The sequence below is a fragment of the Notamacropus eugenii genome, chromosome 2, assembly GCF_028372415.1.
Source record: "Notamacropus eugenii isolate mMacEug1 chromosome 2, mMacEug1.pri_v2, whole genome shotgun sequence".
In the NCBI taxonomy this organism is placed as follows: domain Eukaryota; kingdom Metazoa; phylum Chordata; class Mammalia; order Diprotodontia; family Macropodidae; genus Notamacropus; species Notamacropus eugenii.
This window is the reverse complement of record NC_092873.1, coordinates 320,036,789-320,062,245: the sequence shown is the minus strand read 5'-3', so window position 1 is coordinate 320,062,245 and position 25,457 is coordinate 320,036,789. Positions and strand designations below refer to the sequence as shown.

Below are 25,457 nucleotides of genomic sequence, written 5' to 3'. Positions count from 1 at the left end.
GCTGCTACTACAGTGTTTGCTGCTGCCCTGGGGCCAGGGCTGGGGCAGGACCCTGCTCCCTTCTCACCTAGGTGAAAGAGCTTTCTCACTGACTTTTGAAGCTGTCTTTGGCATTGGTGGATTGAGAAATCTGGGAACCATAGCTGCTGCCTGTGGTTCCGTGCCCTGTAGCTTATTCCAGTCCTGTCACTGCTGCACTGTGTGGCCAAGGCTGGGTTGTGCTCTGCTCTGAGCCCAGTGCAACAGACCTTTCCTGTTGGCCTTCCAGACTGTCATGGGCTGGAAATCTCTTTCACTCTGTCATTTTGTGGTTTCTGCTGTTCTAGAATTTGTTTAGAGTCTTTTCTTACAGGTATTTTATGGGGTCTGGGGGCAGAGCTAGAGCAGGTTCATCTTTCTACTCCACCATCTAGCAGCAGGTAATATTAAAGTAACAACAATCAAGGCATCAAGAGGGACTTTAAAATTATTATTAATGCTGGAGGGAGGGTGTTTCTAAATAACTCTAAGTCACCTTTATATAAGACTTACCTTGTAAGTTACCTATAGAAATTTCTCATCTGATACTGGTTTCCCCCTGCAGCTCAAAACATTTCTTTCCATCAGATCAGGTTTGCTCAGGGAATACAAATTAATTTTTTAATTTTAGCCCAACATAATTAGAAAGGAAAAAATGCTACAAGTCATACACATTTCAAGACAAATGGAACTAATTTCTTGGTTGTCTGAGTTTTTCAAAAATTTATTGGTGTCACTATCCCATTTCATCAATATGGATAATTAGGAGTTGTTTGTAGTTTATTCCCTACACTATAGGAACTTTAAGTCTCACTCTCGACTCTTGGGATGATTCAGAGCCAGGGTATCTATGAGTACTGCCCCTCCCAACTCCAGAGAGAAGCCACTCTCAAAAGATTCTAATTCTCTGTGCTCTCTAAGAATATCACTAGTTCATTTTACAGTTCTAATGTGACACTGATGTGTGCTTTTCAGATTGATTCTTATGAGAAGCTTTATGAGGAAGTCTCCAAGTTTGAGAACAGCAAAGTATTTAATGGTTGGTTACAGAGTGATTGCCGTCCATTTAAACAAGCACTTCTCAATATCATTAAACGGTGGAGCCTCATGTTTAAGCAGCATCTGATTGACCATGTTACTAATAGGTAGGATGTTCTTCATTTAGATTCACCTTCATCTGATGAATGATGCCTGTCTTGAAAATGAAAACTCATTAGTTTTCTGGGATGTCTTAGGATCCCATCCTGCTCTGAAGAGATACATAACTACATAGTATAAATGCTGTCATCATTCTTGTGGTTCCATTATCTGCAAAATGAGGGGCCCCACAATTTCTGAGGTACCTGAGAAGCCATAATATTCTATGCACTTAAAATTACTGGACAATTTCTCCAAAGTAGAGAAAGAAAATTTTTATTAGGTCAGGTCTTAGACTGATCCAAGAAAAGGGATCCAAGGTAGAAATTCTAAAAGCTCTAGGGTGGGGCATCTGGATTTGGGGCCTGATCTCACATATCCCTAAGGGAGAAGAAGTGTGGAGGGTATGGCTCAGAAGCTGCTCTAAGATAAAGGAAGGAGATTGGACCTGGGGGAGGATGAACCTTGATGATATCATGGTCCTGGTGTCCAAGACCTCACCCTGGTCTAAAGAGAGCACACATCCAGTTAAGTGGGAAAAGTTCAGACCAAGGAGGCCAGAGGTCCAGTTCATCTAGCCATTCCAGCCAGAGGCTATTACTTCCTCATCTCAATGGTTATCTGAAGCTTTCACTCTGTTCATTGTTCTCCCATGCATGTAAGACTTTCCTACCTTGATCTACTTAATGCCTTCAAAGAACACTCCATTAAAATAAATGGATACCTTCCAGATATGTACTCCTGTCATATATGCCAATGTTTTCTACTTGGCTTGGGTCCATTTGTCTGTTTTCCTAACAGGATATCTCTTTGCCCCATTATCCATTTTAATTTTTCTTTGGTACTTGTTAGATTACGAGTCATGAAGATTATTGACTACTTTACAAATTACTGTTTTTCAGTCTGGCTGATTTGGAAGCTTTCATGAAAGAAGCCAGAGCAGGTTTAACCAAACCTCTAAAAGAGGGTGATTATGATGGGCTTGTATCAGTCATGGGGCACTTAATGAGGGTCAAAGAGAGACAGATAGCAACAGACAACATGTTTGAACCTCTGAAGCAAACTATTGAACTACTAAAGACCTATGGAGAGGAGATGCCAGAAGAAATACATATGAAGTTACAGGTGAGGTATCTGGTTGCTAACCAGTTGGATTATGTGGATAATGAAGGTATTCATATAATCAAGCAACAAATAATTAAGCACCTACTGTACGGCTAGTGCTGTGACAGCGCTGAACACTCCACAGGGGAAGTGTAAGCTTTGGTTTCTGTATTGCTTTAAGGACTGACAGACTTCTGATTGTAGCTAGAGTACCCTCAACGAGGACTAATATGAACGTATTTGCCTGAGAATCATGCAAATCTAACTCAAATAGTTCTAAAGTGAGAAGGAAAAGAGAGGGGAAAAAAGCTTTTCCCATATACCCATTGAGCTAAATGCCATAGATGACAGTCATACTAGTGGAAGATGTGCAATAAAGGAGCAGAGATGTGAGGGTAGAAGAAAAAGGGACCAGAGACGTTGACCTAGATGGACAGGTGGAAAATTGTGAAATTCAGAACTAGAACAGCATCCCGGCCAGAGGCCAGCTGCTCCATTTTACCATCATAGGTTGTCCTGAGGGCTGGCAGGACTGTCATTTCAGGGAGAAGAGCAAGCCTTGGGGAACCAAGGACAGATATTCAGGAGGCTGCCAGAAATCATCTGAGATCCCTTCCATGTTTTTCTGGCTGCTGAGATCAATTCTCCTGTTTTCCTCACCCATTTCTTCCCTATCTTTTCTCATTCTCTAGCGTAAAATTGAACGGAAAGGAAGCCAGCCATAATGGTTTTTCTTTCCCTTCCCCCTCTTGGACTACTTTGAGAAAAGCTATCTCTGAAAATGGTGGTTTTCTCTGTATGCAAATGAAAATGTATTAAAATCAGGCCAATCTGTGGCAAAACTGCTTACTTGAACGTTGAATGTTAACAGTGAAAATTGTAATGGATGGAAGACAAACTTGAAAAGGAAGCAGATTTCAAATACTGAGGTTTCATAAACTTAATTGGAATTTGCCAGTAAAAAAAAATGGATGGAGATTTGAGCTGCATGTTTAGCTGAGATTATAGTGCATTATAGAGAGGAGAATAATATTAGGGGACAGATTCCACTTGATATGTGAACTTATAAAAGGGCCTGCATTGTAGATGGTTTGCATGGGTAATTTTACTTTCACTTTCAAATCACACCATTGGCAGCTGCTTTTTTCTTTTTCTTCCTTGATGCAGTGTGTTTATTGGTTTTGTTTTTGGATACTAGGTCTCCTTATCTAACTATCTAGGTATCCCTGCTGAGTACTGCAGTCACTCAGTGCTAAATACCGTAGCTGACTGCTTATGGAAGGTATGGCCTCCATTTTCTGACCTGGGTGAATTAGTGCCTCCTTTGGCAGCCTAGTGACCCCTGCCTCTGGGGGATTCAGAATTTCCAAACTCCTCAGACTCTTGAATAGCAGGAATTACAGAAATACCATTGGAGTTTTAAAAGAAAGCTCAGAGCATGAGAGGAAAGAACTAAAACTATGCCTTCATAAAGGAAAGATGAAGGGAGTTCTCCCTCAACCTTGCCAACTCATTGACAGCTTAGTCTGCCTTGTTCAACACCACCATCTGCTGTTTAATATAAGAAAGAGCAGCTAAGAGTTGCTTTGAAGGAAGCTAGGGATTTTAAGATGAGTAGGTGAGGAGGCCTGTACTCTAGGCACAAGGGTCTGTGCAAAGGGATAAATCTGAAAATTGCATGTCAGGTGCAGGGAACATCAAATTAAACCAGTTTGGAACAATGATATAATATGTTATAGTAGTAAGTGTGTGTGTAACACACCATAAATTTTGGAAATCTAATTTCATATATGATTGATTTTTATTCTTATTTGTGTAATATGTTTGTTGATGGTTACTAAGTTCAGGATTTTTTTTAAAAAAAGAAAAAGGCAGATAGAAGGAATGACCCTTTCACATGTAAGCATTTTTGCAATGTATAGAATCTATGATTGGGGTGAAAGGGAGGTAAGATTGGTGAGATACAAGAATGAGGACAAGTTGTTTGAGGTCTTGGAATTCAGAATGAAAGTCTGGACTTGATACGATGGATTATTAACATAGGGCCTCAAACAGGGGTTCAACATGATGAAAATAGTGTTTGATGAATACGATTCTAGCTTTTGTGAGTTATGTATATGATCATTAGGTACAGAGAAAAGAAAACTCTCCTTTATCCTCATCTCTTTATCGGATTTTAAAGGTAACCTCTTTATTCATTATTTCTTCCAGGAACTACCAGAGCAGTGGACCAATACAAAGAAATTGTCTATTCAAGTCAAACAAAATGTGGCTCCTCTACAGGCCAACGAAGTGAATATAATTAGAAGAAAATGCCAACAGTTTGAGGTACCATTGTTTGTCTCATGGGAGAAATCCTGTTAAGCAGAGCCACAACTGTCTTTTCTTAATACTCAGGGCAAGTTTTATAAAATGTACCTAGTTACAGAGAGCATCACAAAGTGTTCTCAGATCAACTTTTGAAGGTAAATTCAGTTGAGGGGAGAGAGAAACCCATAGAAAGGTAGAGGGGAGTTTAACTGGGGTATGGACAAAGGAAGGTGGAAGTACTTGCCGCCTTATAGTGTTCTATTTTAGCTAATTATTCTTGTTAAGTAGGTGTTAAGCCCAGTCTTATGATACTGGAATCTAAAGGCTATCAGTTCCACTAAATTTCTACTTCTTGGGTAAAGCACTGGTTTCCCCACCTTAGTAATGTTGACCTGAAAACTTGGTTAGAGAAAAGGCAACAGGCTAAATGCACACATTTTATGATTTAATTAATTAACTGATCAATTCCCTATTAAAGACAACGGTAACATAATGCATTATGGAGCCAGAAATGTTCTGGCTACCCAGTGCAGAAATCTTCCGGCTTATATACATTTTGCCATGAGAAAGGAACTCTCCTAGTTGAACAAATCATAAATTTAGTAAGACAAGACAATTAACAAAGCAACGTCAGTTGGGCCTTGGGACTCCAGGCTGGGTAAACATATGTCTTGGTGATAAAGAAGGAAATCCCACCACTAGTAAGTGGCAGGCTTCCTGCCCTAAACAGATAACTGACATAGGAAAGAGTAAACAAAGTTCAATAGAAATTACGACCTAAGATGTCTATATTTCCTTTACCACTAATATGCCATAACAAACATAGTAAATGTCTATAGATAATAAGATATAGTGTCTTAGGTTAAAGGTCTCCTAAGGAGTGTAGAGTCAGCCTTGGCTGGCTTTTGCTGACATAGGAAGAAGCATTCTCTGAGTTTGCTTCAGGGAGAGCAAAGAGATTATTCCAAAATTTTATATTAAACATTATTAGTAACAATACTATTCATTAGTACTACACAACTTTCAGAACCTGCTGGAATTTGGGCCACATGGCATTTAATTTGCAATGACAAATTACTTAAACTGTACTGTTCAGTTCATCTTGTCATTTGTTTGAAATCTAAAGTCCATATTTTCTTTTTCCTTTTAGCTCAAGCAGCATGAATTTAGAGAAGTTTTCAGACGAGATGCCCCCTTTTCTTATACAGATCCTGAACCCTACAAATCCCTGAATAAGGTATTTAATTCAAAGGTGCAAGGATGTAGCCATCCTTCAGCCAATGATTAATGACAGTAAAAAGTGACATTCTGCATTGTTTCTTCATTCTTTTATGCTTTAATTCTTGTGAGTATAGAGATGAGGCTAAATTTGTCTGACCTCAGAGTCAGAATATTTGTTTCTGTATAAACATGGGCATCTATAAATTGGGCTAGGGACAGTGAACTTAGCTTGGAGAGAGGAAATGATCATATTTAAGAAATCCACTTAATGATATCTCTCCTTTCTCTTATGCCCCCAATTTCTGAGAGCACCTCATAGCCCTCTGTGTCATTCTTCCCCCAAAATGGGATATAGAAGAATGAGCTCTGGAATTATAGTGAGAGGATCTAAGTTCAAATACTGTTTCTGCTCTTTAACAGCTAAGTGCCTTTATGTAAGTCATTTAACCTTCTTTGAATTGTAAATTGGATGAAGATTTGGTCTACATTACAGATTCTTAAGTTGGGGTACCTTGGAAAGATTTTAGTGGGGTACATGAGCTTGGCTTTTAAAAAAACCTTTATTTTCACTAACCTTTAGCTGAAATATAGCATTTTCTTCAATTGTGAACATAGGCTTAAACATTATTCTGGCATGGTGTCTACAGGCTTCACCAGACCTCCAAAGTGTGTGTGTAGGTGGCGGAGGAGGGGATTCATGGCATGAAAAGGTTGTGACCCACATAAACCCTAAGGATCCCTTCCAGTTCCAAATCCTACACATGTATTAGGGCTGTGAGGTATTCCCTGAAATTCCTCTGGCATCATTGGGTTGCATGGAAGTCATGCTAATATGTGTATGTATGTGTGTGTGTGGGGGGGTATTTAAAATGGAGTAGACCTAGGTAACTTTCATAAATCCTGATCTAGAAAACTTCTAGAGGATAAATCTGATTTTAACTCTCTGATCAGGGAGGGGAAAAGAGGATTTTTTGACTCATTTTTTTCCCCCAGATATGTTCAAAAGTTTTTCTGGAAGTGATGAGGACCCTTATTAGATCCTATAAATAATCTGACTCTCTTTATCTCCAAAGCCAGGGACACACTATTGCCATTTAGATCCCATTAGCATGGACACTAGTATACTTTGCTTACAGTTTACTTATTGTCTTAAAATTTGTTTATGCCAGCAAAAGTTCATTTCTCCCAAGGGAACATCAGTTTATATAATCTGCAGGCCCCTGGAATGGAAGTGAGTTGAGATAATGCTTTTTGCTACTATCTACCTTCCATATTGAGAAATTTTGACAGTGAAATGCAACCCAGCTGGCACCGGAAGGAGGGGGATGTGGTCATTGGGACAGGGAGAAGAAGGATAATCAAATCCCCTTTAATAATTCCAATCCCTCTTTTGGCTATCTTCAAACATTGTCTTTTGTCTGACTATTTTGTTTGTTTAATCCAAGCCAGGAATAAGTAGGCAAATTAATGGATCTAAATTTCCCCTACTTTTCCTGTCTTTGCCACCCTCAGTGGAGGTTCTAAAAGAGAATGACATCATTACCACATTGATAACAGGAGATGATGGAGGTGGCAACTTAGAGTTAAGACGTGTTCATTCAGCATATTTTCCCCACAGAATTAGGGGTACCTGGGCATCATATGAAAGATGGGGCTACATATGGTACTTCTTTAATGAAAATTATAGTCTGAATTATTTGGGGAAGGAATTTGGAAAAAATATATCATGACAAGAAAAAGAAAAGCTATTTCATGGGAAAATGAGGTGGCAAAGAATTCTGTTCTGTGGAATTTTGTGATGTGAATAGGAGTTTCACGGGGAAAAAAATTTAATACTGTTGAAAATTTTACCTCTAAAATAGCAAGTTTGAAATTATATATGTATCAAAAGAACTATATATGGCAATATTTTATTGTGAAATAGGCTTAATTCTCTTGATTTTAATCCAAAATTTCTCCAAATTCGATTTATTTTGGGGGTATTCTATACTATCAAGTATAGAATTTATATATATTATATTATATATACATATATTGTGTATATATATATATATACACATATATGTAAAACTTTATTGTGTTCTGTCAACATATTTCAAGCCCCAAAGTCCTTCACAGCTAAATTAGTTTGCAAAGCATTGCTCTTTGGTCTAAAATGGATTTGGAAAGTAACGAAACCTTTAAATATCATTCTTAGCCTTCTTCTTTTACTTCTAGCAACAAAAAAGCATTGCAACTATGGAAAATGTGATGGAACAACTTTCCAAGTCAGCTGGTTTGTTTGAAGTCTCAGTCCCAGATTACAAACAACTTAAAGCCTGTCACAAGGAGGTCCGCCTGTTGAAAGAGCTCTGGGATATGATTGTCTTGGTGAGTGAGCGGATTGGTATCATGAAGCAAGTAGATGTTCATTATAATTTTATTCAATCAGTCAAGTTCAGAGGTAGGGAATTTTGAGGTAGGCTGGATTCAACTTTAGGCTTAATTTCTTTTAAAAATGTTTTTATGGATATTGTTTATTTTTACATCACCTTTTTTTTTTTTTAACCTGCCATCACTTATTTTACGAAAACAATTCAGGAAAAGCTAACCACCTACAACATTATCCTTATACCCATAGTCTCCCACCTCTGCAAAGAAGGGAGGTACATTCTCACATCTCTTTACTGATCACACAGCATTCAGTTTCAGTTGTTTTCTTGTTGTCCTTTCCATTTCCATTGTAATTCTTACATTTATTGTTTTCTTGGTTTTGTTCACTTGATTTTGTATCAAGTCATATGTCTTCCCACATTTTTCTGTATTCATCATATTCATCATTTCTTCTAAGTTATCATTTTATTTTATTTTATTTTTTTTGAAATGTAAAATAGATAATGTTATTACATTAAATTAAAAAGCCTTTGCACAAACAAAACAAACACAATCAGATTAGAAGCAAAGCAGAAAGATGGGAAGCAATCTGTACAGCAAGGGTTTCTGATAAAGGCCTCATTCCTCAAGTATATAGAGAACTGAATCAGATTTATAAGAATGCAAATCATTCACCAACTGATAAATGGTTAAAGGATACAAACAGGCAGTTTTCAGATGAAGAAATTAACGTTACTTATGAAAAGATGTTCTAAATCACTATTGCTTAGGGAAATGCAAATTAAAACAACTCCAAGTGTCCCCATATGATACCTCTGAGATTGGCTAATACGACAGAAAAGGGAAATGATAAATGTCGGAAAAAATGTGGGAAAATTGGGACATTAATGCGTTGCTGGCAGAATTGTGAACTGATCCAACCATTCTGGAGAGCAATTTGGAACTACGCCCAAAGGGCTGTAAAACTGTACATACCTTTGATCTAGCAATACCATCACTAGGTCTGTATCCCAAAGAGATCACTAAAAAGGGAAAAGGACCCACATATACCAAAAAAAAATATTGCAGCTCTTTATGTCATGGCAAAGAATTGGAAATTGAGGGGATGCCAACCAATTTGGGAATGGCTAAACAAGTTGTGGAATGTAATGGAATACTATTGTGCTACAAGAAATGATGAGTAGGGGGATTTCAGAAAAACCTGGAAGGACTTACGTGATCTGATACTGAATGAAATGAGCAGAATCAGGAGAACATTGTACACAGTAACAGCAACATTTTGCAATGATTAACTATAATTGATTTAGCCCTTCTCAGCAATATGATGATCCAAGACAATTTTGAAGGATGAAAATGTTATCCACCTCCAGAGAAAGAACTCATGGAATCTGAATGCAGATAGAAGCACACTCTTCACCTTTTTTGTGTGTGGGCTTTTCCTTTTGTTCTGTTTCTTCTTTCACAGCATGACTGATATCAAAATATACTTATATGATTACACTTATATAACCTATATCAGATTGTTTGCCATCTTGGAGGGGTAGGGGAGGAAGGAAGGGAGAAAATATTTGAAACTAAAAATCCTGTAAAAATGAATGTTGAAAGCTATCTTTCCATATAATTGGAAAAATTAAAATACTATTTTTTAAAAAAAGAACATAAAACAATCTGTGGGACTGCCATTTCACCTCAGTTCTATATTGTCCAAACAGCTCCTAGCACCCGACACAGTGGGCCCAAAGTAGGTCGTCCTCTTATTGGTGGTCATGATCCACAAGGGCATAAGGAACAGGTTCTAGGAATCTTCTCCTTGGCACCAGTCAGCTGTCACCACAAGGATCTAGGAACTGTAGACCTCTCAAGTTCACAAGGTTGCTGCTACTCCTGAACACTTTCACCTTGGGATAGATACTTGTTTATCTTTTTATGATTCTCTGGAGACCTGCATTTGAAGATCAAATTGTCTATTGAGTTCTGGTGTTTTGGTCAGGAAGCTCTGGAAATCCCTTATTTCGTTGAATGACTTTCTCCTTGCCTGAAATGTTATGCTGAACTTTGCGGGGTAGTTGATCCTTGGTTGAAGTCCCAACTCCTTTGCCTTATGGAATATTGGGTTCCAATTCTTTCGATCTTTTAATGTAGAAGCTGCAAGGTCCTGTGTGATCCTGACTGTGTGTCCTTGATATTTGAATTGTTTCTTTCTGGCTGCTTGTAGTATTTTCTCCTTCACTTGATAGCTCTGGAATTTGGCAACTATATTTCTTGGGGTTTTGAGTTTGGGATCCCTTTCGGGAGGGGAACGGTGGATTCTTTCGATGACTATTTTGCCCTCTGAGTCTAGTACTTCTGGACAGTTTTCCTTGATGATTTCCTGGAAGATATTGTCCAGACTCTTCTTCATCATGGGTTTCTGGCAGGCCAATAATTCTTAGATTTTCTCTCCTGGATCTATTTTCCAGGTCAGTTGTTTTTCCAATTAAATATTATACATTTTCTTCTATCTTTTCATTCTTTAGATTTTGTTTGACTGATTCTTGTTGCCTCATTGAGTCATTAGTTTCTACTTGCCCAATTCTAATCTTCATCGTAGTGTTTTCTTCAGTTAGCTTTTCCATCTCCTTTTCCATCTGACCAATTTTTCCCTTTAAGGAGCTATTTTCTCCATTTAATTTTTGTACTTCTTTTTCCATTCGACCAATTTTCCCAGTTAGGTTTTGGGTTTCCTTTTCCATCTGATCAATTTTCCCAATTAGGTTTTGAGTTTCCTTTTCCATTTGATTAGCTCTTCCTTTTAGGGAATTATTCTCTCCAGTTAATTTTTGAACTTCCTTTTCCATTTCTTCAATTTTCTTTTTCAGGGTGATGTTCTCATCAGTGAATTCTTTTTTTATAGTTTTAAAATCATTGGCCAGTTTTTCTTTTATATCCTTCTTCAGACGTTCCAGGTAATCTAGTTGTGCTTGCGAGAAATTCATAGTCCCATCTGAGGTTTCAGATGGAAGTACAGTCTCAGCTCTAACCTCTTTGGTGTTTGTGTTTTGGTCCTTATCCCCATAGAAAGATTCTATGGTTTTTTCACTTTTCGTCTGCTTTTTCTGATTCATGATGTTGGCTGAGTGTTGTAGCTTTTGGTTCTTTCAGTCAGAAGGTACAGATCTTTGAGTTGAGCTGATGTGTGTCTAGGCTAAAAGCAGGCTTTTGTTTTTTGTTTCCCCGATCCTAAGTTATCATTTTAATAGCTATTCTCTGATCTACTATGTTTTCATCTTTTTCTACTATAAAAAGTATTATAGTAAATATTCTGTATATATAGGACCTTTATTTTTATCATTGACCTCCTGGAGGGCATATGCCAACCACTAGGGTCTCTGAGTTAAAGACTGGACATTTTAGTAACTCTTTGCATAAATTACACCTGGTTTTCTAGAATAATTGAGCCAATTCACAGTTCCACCAATAATATATTAATATGACTTTCTTTCCACAGACCCCCTAATCTTGATTATTTCCATTTTTGTTATCTTTGACAATTTGTTGGGTATGAGGTAAAACCTAAAAGTTGTTTGATTTACATTTATCTTCTTACTATTATCTAGAGCAATATTTAATATGGTTGTTAATAGACTGCTATTCTTCTTTGAAGAACTGTTTGTTCATCTTCTTTGACTACATCCATTATGGAATAGCTTTTCGTGTTATGTATTTGAGTTAGCTTCCGATGTATTTTGAATTTAATCAAATATCATAGATATTTGATGGAAAGATTTTTCAACTGCATCTCTTCTTATTCTAGTTATGGTTAATTTTGTTTGTACAAACATCTTTCAATTTCATGTAAACAGAATTATCTCTTTTGTTGTGATTGCTTCTGTCTCTTATTGGCTTGTAGCAAAAGTTAATTAAGGTAGTTGACTTTTAATATTCTAGTATCCATTTGAGCATATTGGTGGTCTAAAGGTAATCTCTGCCATACTTCTTTCTAGTTATCCCAGCAATTCTTGTCAAATAGGGACTTCTTTCCGATGTAATTTATGTTCTAGGGTTTAGTTTTAATAGTTTTAATGAGTACTGCTTTGTAGTATAAATTGAAGTTTAGAAATGCTATTCCCCCTTCATTCCTACCTTTTTCATTATTTTCCTCAAGATTCTAGGTCTTTTTTTTCTCCAGATTAATTTTATTATTTTGTTAAGCTCTGTAGATTACATACTTTTGGTCATTTGATTGGATTGTATTATTTTTTATTTGTGTTATAGTTTTGTAACCTAACCATGACCAATGAATCTCCCTCCAATTAATTAGATCATTCTTTATTTCTTTAAAGAGCTCTTTCAAAATTGTATCTATGCATATCTAGAGTGTAGTCTGGCAGACTGACTCCCAGATATTTGGGGCAGTTTACAGTTATTTTGAATGGGCTCCCTGTTCTATTATTTCCTATTGAGTTTTCTTGTTACTACATATAAGTGCAATTAAATTTGTGAGCTTATTGTGTATCCTGCTAACTTACTAGCAATATTGATTACTTCATTTTTTTGCTTTTTTGTTAAGATTTTCTAATTTAATCATTATAGCATTAGCAAATAGGGATAGCTTCACCTCTTCTTTGTCTATCCATTTACTTTTAATTTCTTTTTTCAGATGGTTATTGTTAGCATTTCTAGAACTATATCAGACAACAATAGGGAAAAGGAAGCATCCTTTGTTTTATTCTCGTATTTACTGGAAAAATTTCTAGTGTCTCCTCCAATAATGCTAGCATTTGGTTTTAGATACATACTTTTGCCCTTTCATGCCTATGCTTTGAAGAGTCTCTAACATAAAAGTTATACTTTGTCAGAGGCTTTTTTCTGTAACTATTGTGTAGTTTTGAAAGCTTTTATTTTTTAATGTAATCATTAACTGTTTGTTTAATTGGTTCCTTGATGTTGAAATATCCTTGTATGCTTGATATAAATCCAATTCCATTCTACTGAATGTGTTTTGGAGATAGTAATGTAGAACTTTTGTCAGGATCTAAAACTTTAAAATTGCCATCCACTAATAATATTATCTAAAGTTCTCTTTCTTTGATTTGTACTTCTCTGGTTAAGGTATGAGGAATGTGTGCAGCACCACCCTCAGGACTCACCAGCCCAACTCACACCACCACTGGCAGGTTATGTCCCCTGGGATGGCTGTTACTAGATGGGGTTACCATGTGGGTGGCTATCCTCCTAAAAGCTAGCTCAGCACCTAACAGCGTGTTTTCCCTCAATCAGTTCCTTAACAAATGCATTTGCTCAAATAGTATAGCAAGGACAGCAGTTACAAAGCATCTCTCCCAGATCTCTGGGGCACATTCTCACACAAACACAGAATCCAGAAGCAGGGAAAAGTGGGCACTAAATTACAGTACAATGATACGGAGTACATGTGTAAAGGACACACACGGCCAAGACAACCAACAATTCTGGCAGATTCTGGACATTTTTTCTTGCTTCAGAGATTCCTTGTGAAGTTTCTTGAAGTTTCTCCATCATTCAGCTGTGCTTTTTCATTGAACTAGCTCTTTTACAGAGCTCAGTGTCTCTGATAGAGGGGCAATCATTCAGCTGGGCAGCTCCTCCTAGGGTGCAGTGGCCAGAATGGACAGTATGTTCCTGGGCTGGGTCAAACAGTTCACTGTAAGCTGTGCTGGCTTCTCACCAGGTTCCATTCCACTGGGCAGGTGGCACAACCACTGTCCTGTTCTCAGGGTGAGATTTTTCTTCTGGATGGTTTGATCTCCTGATCTCTTGCTCTTCGGTGGGCAGCTGCAGTGTCTTTTCCACCTTCAGTCCCTGAGTGGTCTGGAGAGTGGGGTGGATGCTGCCCTCTTTCCAGCTGGAGTGCTACCCAGCTGTTTTCAGTGAAGGCATTGACCCTTAACTGAGGATCAGCAGAAACTTTCTTCCCTTTTACAATCCATCTCTACTCTGAGGTGGATTGTCACCTCCACATAGTGGAATAGAGGTTTGCCTTTCCTTTGGATGCATTCTTCCTGTAGAAATGTCCTTTCCCTCCTTAATCAATTCTATGTTGCCTTAGGATGTTTAGCTTCAGTTCAATCATTTCTATCTCCTGTATTCTTAGGGGAATCTTATGTAAGTGAGTGACTAGGGACTTAAAAGTGTCCCATGGGTACATTTATTTTTCTTCTGGAGAGCCAAATATTAAATATTTACTAACACACCACTACAAGACTGAGTTATCATGTGCCCCAAAGCAGCCATTAAAATTTCCACATAGCCCATGTGGTCTACTGGAAGCAGAAAGGAAGAATCTAAGTATGATCCATGGGTTGGCCCTACTAGTTTAATTCAGCTTAGGTTTTTGGATTTGTAAAGTTCTTCCAGGAATCCTATCATTCCTTTTCTTAAATTCTTCTTTTTTTTTTTGGAGTTAATGATGGTTAAGTAGCTTACCCAGGGTCACATAGCTAATGTCTGAGACTGGATTTGAACTCAGGTCTTTCTGACTCCAGGGCCAGTCTTCTATCCATTGCGCCACCTTGCTGTCTGAGATGTATCATTTTTTTCTTCTTTTTTGTTACATTTAGTTTTTCCTTTATTTTTTCCTCAGTTACATGTAAACAAAAATTTTAAACATTTAAAAAAATTTTTTGAATTTTATATATTTCTCACCCTTCATCTCCTCCCCTCTCCTTAAGAAGGCAAGCAATTTGATATAGATTATACATGTGCAGTCATAAAAAACATTTCCATATTAGCCTTGTTGCAAAATAAAATGCAGATCCAAAAAAAACCTGCCAAGAATATATGTGTATGCATGAATGTATGCATGAGTATATGCATGTAGAATACATACACATACATGTAGGTATGTATACACCAACACAGGTACACACTTCAGTCTGCATTCAGACTCTATCAGTTTTTTCTCTGGAGGCAAATAGCATTTTTTCTTTTTTTTCACCTTTTTTTGTTTAGTATTTTATTTTTCCCCAGTTATTTGTAAAAAAGAATTTTTAACATTTTATTTTAAAATTTTGACTTCCAAATTCTCTCCCTTCCTCTCTCCCTACCCTCCACCCCCATTGAGAAGGCAAGCAATTTAATATAGGTGCATCCTATCATTCTTTTTTTTCTTCCTATAGATGTCACATGATTTTATTTTTTTAACTCGAATTTATTTATTTTTAGTTTTCAACATTCATTTCCATAAGATTTTGAGTTCCAGATTTTCTCCCCATCTCTCCCCTCCTACAACCCCAAGACAGCATGTATTCCAATTACCCCTTCCCCCAATCTACCCTCCCTTTCATCATACCCCTCCCTTCTGTTATCCCCTTCCTCTCTATTTTCTTGGAGGACAAGATAGATTTCTATACCCCATTGCCCACACATCTCATCTCCCAGTTGCATGTAAAAACAATTTTTAGCATTCATTTTTAAAACTTTGAGTTCCAATTTCTCTCCCTTCCTCTTTCCCCACCCATTCCCACTGAAAAGGTGGGCAATTCAGTATATGTTATACATGTATAGTTATGCAAAAGACTTCCATAAAAGTCATATTGTGGAAGACTACCTATATTTCCCTCCATCCTATCCTATCCCCCATTTATTCTATTCTCTCTTTTGACCCTATCCCTCCTTAAAAGTATTTACTTCCAATTACATCCTCCTCCCATTTACCCTCCCTTCTATCATCCCCCACCCCCTGCTTATCCCCTTTTCCCCTACTTTCCTGTAGTGTAAGATAGAGTTTCACAGCAAATTGAGTATGCATGTTATTCCCTCCTTAAGCCAAATGTGATGAGAGTAAGGTTCACTTTTTCCCTCTCGTCTCCCTTCTCTTCCCTTCCATTGAAAAAGCTTTTTCTTGCCTCTTTTATGTGAGAGATAATTTATTCCATTCTGTTTCTGCCTCTCAACTCTCAATATATTTTTCTCTCAACCCTTAATTTTTCTTTTAGATATCATCCCTTCCTATTCAACTCATCCTGTGCCCTCTGTCTATATGTATATAATCCCTCCAACTACCCTAGTACTGAAAAAAGTCTCAAGAGGTACAAATATTATCTTTCCATATAGGGAATGTAAACAATTCACCTTTAGAAAGTCCTTTATGAGTTCTCTTTCCTGTTTACCTTTTCATGCTTCTCTTGATTCTTGTGTTTGAAAAACAAATTTTCTATTCAGCTCTGATCTTTTCATCAAGAATGTTTGGAAGTCCTCTATTTCATTGGATTGCCATTTTTCCCCCTGAAGTATTATATTTAGTTTTGCCTGGGAAGTGATTCTTGGTTTTAATCCTAGTTCCTTTGACTTTTGGAATATCATATTCTAAGCCCTTTGATCCCTTAATGTACAAGCTTGTGTTATCCTGATTGTATTTCCACAATTCTCAAATTGTTTCTTTCTGGCTGCTTGCAACATTTTCTCCTTGACCTGGGAGCTCTGGAATTTGGCTACAATATTCCTAGGAGTCTTCCTTTGGGGATCTCTTTCAGGAAGTGATCAGTGGATTCTTTCCATTTCTATTTTACCTCCTGGTTCTAGAATATCAGGGCAGTTTTCCTTGATAATTTCTTGAAAGATGATGTCTAGGCTCTTTTTTTGATCATGGCTTTCAGGTAGTCCCATAATTTTTAAATTGTCTCTCCTAGATCTCTTTTCTAGGTCAGTTGTTTTTCCAATGAGATATTTTACATTGACTGCTATTTTTTTCATTCCTTTGGTTTTTTTTTATAATTTCTTGATTTTTCATAAAGCCATTAGCTTCCATCTGCTCCATTCTAATCTTTAAGGAATTATTTTCTTCAGTGAGCTTTTGGACCTCCTTTTCCATCTGGCCAGTTCTGCTTTTTAAGGCATTCTTTTCTTCATTGACTTTTTGGATCTCTTTGGTCATTTGGGTTAGTCTATTTGTTACAGTGTTATTTTCTTCAGCATTTTTTGGGTCTCCTTTAGCAAGCAGTTGGCTCATTTTACATAATTTTCTTGCATGACTCTCATTTGTCTTCCCAATTTTTGCTCTACTTCTCTTACTTGATTTTCAAAATCCTTTTTGAGTTCTTCCATGGCCTGAGACCAATTCATATTTTTCTTGGAGGTTTTGGATGGAGGAGTTTTGACCTTGTTGCCTTCTGTTTGCATGTTTTAGTCTTCCTTGTCACCAAAGTAAGATTCTGTAGTCTGATTCTTTTTCCAGTTTTTGCTCATTTCCCCAGCCATTTATTTGAATTTCGAGCTCTTTGTTGAGGTAGATCTCTACTTCCAGTGGGGGTGGGGAATATACTGTCAGCTTCTGGATTCCCCCACAATCTGTGGACCTAGAGCTCCAGGAACAGTCACTGTCTCTTCCCCTGCTGCTGCTATGGCTGTTGTGGGTTCCTCCTCCCCCTCCCCCTCTGCCACCCTGGGGCTGGAGCCAGACCACTCCACTGTCCCACAGGCTTTTTCCACTGACCTTCCAATTTGTCCTTGGTTTTTTGGGGTCCTAAAGTCTGGAAATTGCCACAGGTGAGAAAGATTCAGTCTCCCTAAGGACTGTTCAGATCTTACCTGTGCTAGCATGGCCCACACTAGACTGCCCCCTGCCCCCTGTGTGGCACGATAGACACTTCCCAGCAACCTTCCAGGGTGTCTTGGGCTGAAGATTTGCTTTAGTCTGTCATTTTGTGGGTTCTGCAGCTCCAGAATTTTTTTACAGCAATTTTTTTTACAGGTATTTGGCTGGGTTTGGTGGGACTGCTCTAGAAAGTGCATGCTGTTACTCTGCCATCTTGGCTCCACCCCACCATGTCCTATCATTCTTGTTACCTTTGTGCATTTTTTTTCCTGTTACTCACTTAGGCATATAGAAAAGTCTGGTGTTCTTTTAATCTTGTTGCTTTTCACTTCTGCCAGATTTTCTTACATATTATTATGTTTATGTTACAAATATTCCAATCTCATTTTCATTCTTTAGAGAGATTCTTCAGCATGAGTTCATTTCTTTAATCTGATCATTTTGTTGTTAAATTTGTGTTGAGTTCCAGTTTCTGACCTATAATCATTCCTTGTTTGTTCTTTTGTGAATATAACTTCTTTTTTGAACTATTTTTGAATTTCTTATTCTTTGTGATCCTTGGGTGTTGGGGTTGGAAGCTCAATTCCGTGTGGACAGTCTCGGGCGGAACCGAGCTATCTCGTGTATTTCCGCCTCTTCCCGTGAGAAACGTGATGGGAGAGAGATCTCCCCGCCCTCGAGATTGTCCCGGATCTGGGCACACTATTGTTATCTAACAGCACGGTATTCAGATGCAAACTATGCTACTGGAGAGTTAAGTCTTGGGGAGTCCACAGAATTTGTTTTATGTCAGGTACTGTTTAGTTCTCTTTACTTCATGTTATATTTACTAAGAGATCTTTATATTTTCTTATTTGTTATTTCTTTTTGTTTTTAAGATCTTTCCTGTTGATTTGTCTGCCTGTTAATCACTGGATCTTAGTAAAGAGGCTTTTTGCTTGATATTTTTGAAGTTTCAGCTTTGTTTTATTTTCCTATCACTCATTTTCTTCACTTCCTTTTTCTGATGAGCAGATATCAGAGACTGAGTGGCAAGGTTACTTCCTCCTCCTCATGTGGTAGTGTCTAGAGTTGGCCATCTTGGATTCTGCCTGAGTAATCTCTCTAGGGACAGGACTAGCCCCAGATGGGTTTCAGCTTTATTTCCTTCCCTGATGCAGCTGTCCATTCCCTATTCCTTCCTTGCTCTCCTCATTTTCTTCATTGTACAACAGAGTCTCTTTATGGTTGGTCTAAGTTCAGGCAGAATCATGGCAGCTTTAGGGTACTATCCTGGGTAAGACCCTACATGTGAATTGTCTTGTGTTCCTGTTGGGGACATGTAGAGGCTGGTGGGGGAAGGTTGCTGAGTAGGCATTCAAGTATTAGAATTTTATTGTGATAGTTCTTTACCTTGTTAGGGCTTCAGTCTTCTGTGAAATTAGTTGTAATTATTCTACATCTGATGTATAATAACATTTATGGGAGTTGGAGGGTTTTTGAAGAGGTTTAGAGAAAAGTGACTAATCTGTGTCTTACTAGTCATGCCCTTTAGACTTAATTTCATTCAACTGGTGGGGGTGTGTATACTAATGATAAAAGAGAACATTCCCCTTTACGTCTCTGGTTGCAAAAATGCTATATGAATAATGAAGCTGTGTGTGGGAGTGTGGTGGGGAAAGAATGGAAATCACCAATAAGTGATCTACGTACAAGATCGTGAAGCCTAAAATTATGACAAGCTCCTATACTTCCATGTTTGCCTCCACTTCACTTCTAAACTTGATCTTTATCCTTACTGTAGCTTCCACTCCTTCCATCCCTCCCTGTTTCCCCAGCCTAGCACCCTTGTTCTGGTTTCATTTTCTTCCCTTCAATGACTTTACCCCATGGTGAAGTAGTTTAAAAACGCATTTCTTTCCACCCCTCAAACTATTTGTCTTTCTCCTTTTATTTTTCATATTCTACTAATAGCCAACCTTGTGTCATTCTCATCATCTGCTTCGCTATCCCCCAATTGCTGAACGTCACTGAAGGAAGTCATTGAATTGTGACAGTGTCCATTACAGATTCATATTATTTAACTTCAAATGGGCCTTCTTGGCAGTCATTTTATTAACTTTTGATTGACTTCTATCACAACCCCCACAATGACTGTTGCAAACCTCCTCCACTCTTATCAAATCCCCAATTCTACTCCCACCACTCTTTCTCTAAGTAGATAACCTATTTTACCGAAAAAATTGAGGCCATCTGTAAAGAGCTCTCTCTTTCCTCCTCCTCCACTTCATTACCCTCTCTACATCTATACCCATTCATTCCTCATTTGCTCATCTCAGAGACAGAAGTGGCCCTAACCTTTGCCCTTGCCTTGGCTAATCCCTCCATGTTTTATCCCTTTCTCATCCCTTCTTATCTTCTTTGGGAGCTTGCCAAACAATAATTCCCTTTCTCATCCATTAATCTTTGTTCTCTCCCTAACAGTTCTTTCCTATTGCCTATAAATAGAATTAGGTTTTTCCATCCTTAAAAAACTTTCACTTGACTGTAAAGCCTGACACTACCTCTGGCTAAAGCTTCTCTTTCAGTGCTCTCCACTGCTAAATCTAAGGGCTTTTCTTCACAACTCCCTCCTTTCTTTCAGCTTTCTGCATCTTTTGAGAATTGTCCTCACCTCCTCCTGGATACTCTCACCTTCCTTGACTTCTATGACACTACTAGAAAGTAATGTTTTTTCTCTTACCTGTAAAACTGCTCTTTTTCCTTCTATTTTACTGGTTCCTCACCTCCACCTGTCCCTGAGTATAAGTGTTCCCCATGACCTAGTTCTGGAACTTTCACTCTGTCTGTCTGTCTCTTGCTACTCTCTCTGTTGTTCTTATGTACTCCTATAGATCTAATTATTTCTTCTATGGAAACGCAAACGCAGCCCCACTTTCTTCCCTGTATGTTAGTCCCATGTCCCCAGCTGCTTCCTGGATGCTCCACTTGAATACTTTGTTGGTAGCTCAAACTCAACAAATCTAAATTTGAACATATCATCTCCCTGCCTTCTGCTTTCCCTATTTCTCTAGGTGGTATCACCATCCTCCCAGATACCCAGGCTAAACACCTCAAAATAATCTTTGCTTCTTAATTTTAATTCGTTCCTCACACAAATTTCATTGCCAGATTCTAATAATTCTCCTTCTACAACATCTCTCACATATCCTCTTTTCTTTACTCATAAGGTCATTTCTTTAGATTAAGTCCCCATCAACACTTATCTGAACTGTTGTGCAGTCCTCTAGTATCTCCTCTTTTCCAATATAGTCTTACTAAAACTGTCAGAATAATCTTCCAGTTTTATAGATCTGATGATATCACTCCCTTACTGAGAAATCTTCAGTAGCTCCCTGGTGTCTTTAGAATAAAATAAAAACTCATCCTGACTTTTTAGGCCATTTATAATTTGACTTCAAAAGACCTTTCCAGTTTAATGTCACTTTACTTCCTGTTAATGTATTGTGTGTTCTAACCAAACTAGACTGTAACATGTTTCGTCATTTCTCAATGTCATTTCCAGATTCTTTACATTCATTCAAGCTTTCCTCCATGCTTAAAGCACACTTCTTCCTCAGCTTTGTCTTTCAGAATTCTCTTCCTTCAAGGCTTAGGTCAGGTGTCACTTCCTTGGTAAAGTCATCTGGATGCTAGTCTCTCATTTCTCAGATTTCCTTAGAGTACTTTATCTTTTGCATTAGGTTTGAGATTTCAGAGAACAGAAGGAAAATACTATGAACTTAAAAATTTATTGAGTAATATGGACATGTGTACATATTCACTTGTACAGAAAAAATATAAGGAAACACACCATCTCACTGCCATCTGCTTTTTTTAAAAATTTGGTTGGGGAAATGAAGCTGTACCTATTACTATTCCCAGAAGATTAATTCTATCCAGGCAATAATGTGCTGACCACTGGGCGGTCCCACATTTGATAGGGGTCATGTGGTTTTATAATGAGGCACAAAAAGGAAATATTACCTCCTTCAGTCACAGAAATCTGTGCAAAGCAGATAAGGCTAAACACAGAAATGGCAAAATTCCTTTATAGTCATTGGGACTGTATTCAAGAACATTTATTAGTCACTCCAGCTGTTCCTGTCTTCAAGTTACCCTACTTCCTATTAGAAAGGGCTTGGTCTCACTGACCTGCGTCATCTTTTTTTTGTTGTCCTCACTATGCACTATACTGCTCTTTATACTCATTGTATCCCACTCCATCCCCTGTCTGGAAAGTAAGTAAACTTTTTGACCATGGACTTAAAAAAAAATTATGCTCAGTATCTAGTATAAAGTAGATTTTATATATAAATTATAGTAAATATAAAGTAAATTTTTGATAAATGTTTGTTTGATTAAATTGATTTGATATTGAAGCATATTTTTAAAAGGCAGAAGCCACTACAAAGATAAGCAAATTCCATTAATAAGTGATGTACATGTAACTATCCTCTTGAAAAGGAGTGACGGATTCAGCCTCCCTCACAAGTGGAATGGGTTTTAGCTTGTCTCTCAAAACAAGGCAATATCACCTGGTTTGAGAACTGTGAGAGAGGGAAAAGGACAGGGGGAAGAGCCAACATCTTCCTTGCCTAGTGGAATGTCCAGTGAAGCTCAAAGCAGTTTTAACAGTGGCAGGCTGAGGCCAGCAGCTGAGAAGCCTTTTTCTTCCCAGGTCATAGTTGATGTATAAAGATTGGTTCCTATGGTGGCAGCCTTGTTGTGCATCTGTGGTCGGGGATATTCTGGTCAGGGCACTCACATTGCAGGGAATGTGAAAGAATGGAACTGTTTCTCTCCAGCTCCCCTCCCTTCGCTGTCCACTTGTTTTTTTCATTAACACTTTGGTGTGCAATTGGTTTTCTCTTCATGAATTAAGCAAGGGCTTCTTGACCTGGTGTCCAGGAACAGATTTCAAGGGTTTGAAAATAAATTACATCTTCTTTTTCACCAACTGAAATTTAGCATTTCCTTCAATTATGTCCAAGCAGTATTCTTTAACTTCATACCTTTTACTAAAAGGAACCACTGTGGGTTAAGAATCCTTGAGCTTCTATAGATTTCTATGCTGTCTCGCAGAGGGAGGGGGGTGATGGGGAGTAGGTAAGGGGGAAAACATCTAACTTTTATGGTAGTGATTGTAGAACACTAAAAATAAATAAAATTAGTAATAAAAAAGAACCCTTGAGCTAGCTCTTTTCTTTATACTGACTTTTACTCTTTTTCTCTATAGAAGTGTGGTCTACCCCAACCCTAATATCCTTTCCTTTGCAGTTTGAGTGAGGAATGGGATAACTCTAGTGGTTTTATCCTTGTGGAAGAACTATGACCCAGGAAGTTCTTTCCTGGTCCCCAGCTGGAAATTTGAATCCCTGGTCCGTTGTTAGAGAATTTCTCTGTAACTGGGGACAGATGTAATGAGCCATTAACGTTATGTTTCCTTACAACGCTATATGCTCCCGAACACAGAATTTTAAAAGGGAAATCCAGGCCGTTCTCCTCCCTAGAGGAAAAGAGCCTAGCTTTTATTTCTATTGTGACTCCTAGCAGCTACACATATTTGTCTCCCCGTGAATTTCCCTTGAAAAGATGCTATGTGAAATGGGTCTTCTCATTTTAGGTGAATGCCAGCATTGATGACTGGAAGACTACCAAATGGAAAGATATTAATGTTGAACAGATGGACTTTGACTGTAAGAAGTTTGCTAAAGATATAAGGAGTCTAGACAAAGAAATGAAACCCTGGGATGCCTTTGTGGGATTGGATAACACTGTGAAAAACATGATCACATCCCTTCGAGCTGTGAGTGAGCTACAGAATCCAGCCATCAGGGACCGCCACTGGCAGCAGCTCATGCAGGCGACCCAGGTACAGAATAGTCAGTAACTGCCATTCTTTTGGTTATATTTCCTGTTGTCAAGCCATTTGTGTCTATTATATGTCTATAATAATGTCTATGATAAAAGCACTAATAATGGATAAAGTTTCTTCCCTAATAACTCTCATCAGAGAAAAGAGTAGGCCCCGTAATCCCAGTCTTAGATACAAGTAAGTCAATTAATAACATTTATTAAGCACCTACTATGTGCCAAGCACAGTGCTGGGCATTGGAGATACAGAAAAAGAAGCAAAAGATAGTTGCTACCTTCAAGGGGCTTATAGTCTAATAGGGGAAACAAAATGCAAACAAATATAGTCAAAGCAAGGCATATACAAGATAAACAGTAAATAACTAACAGAGGAAAGGTACTAGATTTAAGAGGGGTTGAGGAAGCCTTCCAGTAGAAGATATGATGTTAGTGGGGACTTAAAGGAAGACTGGGAGGTCAGTGGATGGAACAGAGAAAGGAGAGCATTCTAGGCATGGGGAACAATCAGTGAAAATGCCAAGGTTGTTTGTGGAATATCTCGGAGGCCAGGTGTCACTCGATCAAAGATACTTGGCAACAAGGAATCTGTAAGAAGAATGAAAAGGGGAGGGGAGAGTAGTTAATGAAGGGCATTGATTGTTAAACAGAGCATATTGTATTTGAAGCTGGAGGCCAGAGGAAACCACTGGAGTTCATAAGTCATTTGGGGTTTTCTTGGTAAAGATACTGGAGTAGTTTACCATTTCCTTCTCCAGTTCAACAGAGGTCAAGTGACTTGCCCAGGATCACACAACTTGTAAATGTCTGAAACTGGATTTGGAACTCAGATCTTCTTAACTCCAGGTCCAGTGTTCTATTTAATACTTAAGCACCTACTATTTTAAGGCACTATAAGAAGTGTTGGGTATACAAAGAAATACAAGTCATGGTTCCTACCCTCAAAGTGTTGACAAATTAACAAACTAATTTTTCACAGTTGACTAACCTAACCTATTTCTTTGAAGTATTCAAATGCTAGGAATTTCTTTAGATTGTAGATGTGATAGAATGATTAACATCGTGTCTTTGGAAATAATACACATTAACGATCTTGGAAATAACCTTTGGTCCTAGGTGAAATTCGAAATGTCAGACCAAACTACTTTGGCAGATTTACTACAGTTGAATCTACACAGATATGAAGATGAGGTTCGTGGTATTGTAGACAAAGCTGTGAAGGAGTCTGGGATGGAAAAGGTATGGTTTAACAACTAAATGAGGACTATAACTTTAAAGCTCTAAGGTATGTTGGAGGTCATCTAGCTAAACCCCCTCATTTTATGGATGAGGTTGTATTGTGTTTCCTTCATTCTCGAAGAGGACCATGGTGTCATGGTGACATGAATTGTGGTTGACTTTGATTTGAGTGAGAAACTGAGGCCTCAAGAAGTACGAAAGTGACCTGCACAAAGTCACGGAGGCAATGAGTCTGAGGATGGGATTTGATCCTTAATGATCTGACTCTAAACTCAACCTTCTTTCCACTGGACTCAACTCTCTCCTTAAAGTCAGATTATTCCAACAGTTGTGCTAGAATTCAATGTCATTTCATCTGTTGTTCAGTGTTCACATATCTTTTCAATAAGCTAAAGTTGAACTGTGGTTCATTTTACCCATCTAATTAGAGAAACACTTAGAAAACTTCTCCACCAGTTATAACTGGCAGAATTTCTTTTCTTTTTTTAAATTACTTTTAAAAATATCTTTTGTTTTTTACATCACCATAGTTCCCTGGCATCTCTTCTAATCTTCTTCCCAGAAGGTCATCTCATATAATAAATAATGTTCTTAAAAACAAAAAAGGGGA

General features: G+C 38.0%; 1 protein-coding gene across 1 annotated transcript in view; it reads left to right on the top strand.

The window, feature by feature from the left end:
* DNAH17 (dynein axonemal heavy chain 17) overlaps positions 1-25,457 on the top strand; it is a 237,396-nt gene that overhangs the window by 58,300 nt on the left and 153,639 nt on the right. The window contains exons 21-27 of the mRNA XM_072645176.1: positions 994-1,163; positions 2,058-2,280; positions 4,471-4,587; positions 5,720-5,806; positions 8,008-8,160; positions 23,361-23,609; positions 24,725-24,847. Coding sequence (XP_072501277.1) covers positions 994-1,163; positions 2,058-2,280; positions 4,471-4,587; positions 5,720-5,806; positions 8,008-8,160; positions 23,361-23,609; positions 24,725-24,847 — 1,122 coding nt within the window. The remainder of the gene's footprint in view (positions 1-993; positions 1,164-2,057; positions 2,281-4,470; positions 4,588-5,719; positions 5,807-8,007; positions 8,161-23,360; positions 23,610-24,724; positions 24,848-25,457) is intronic.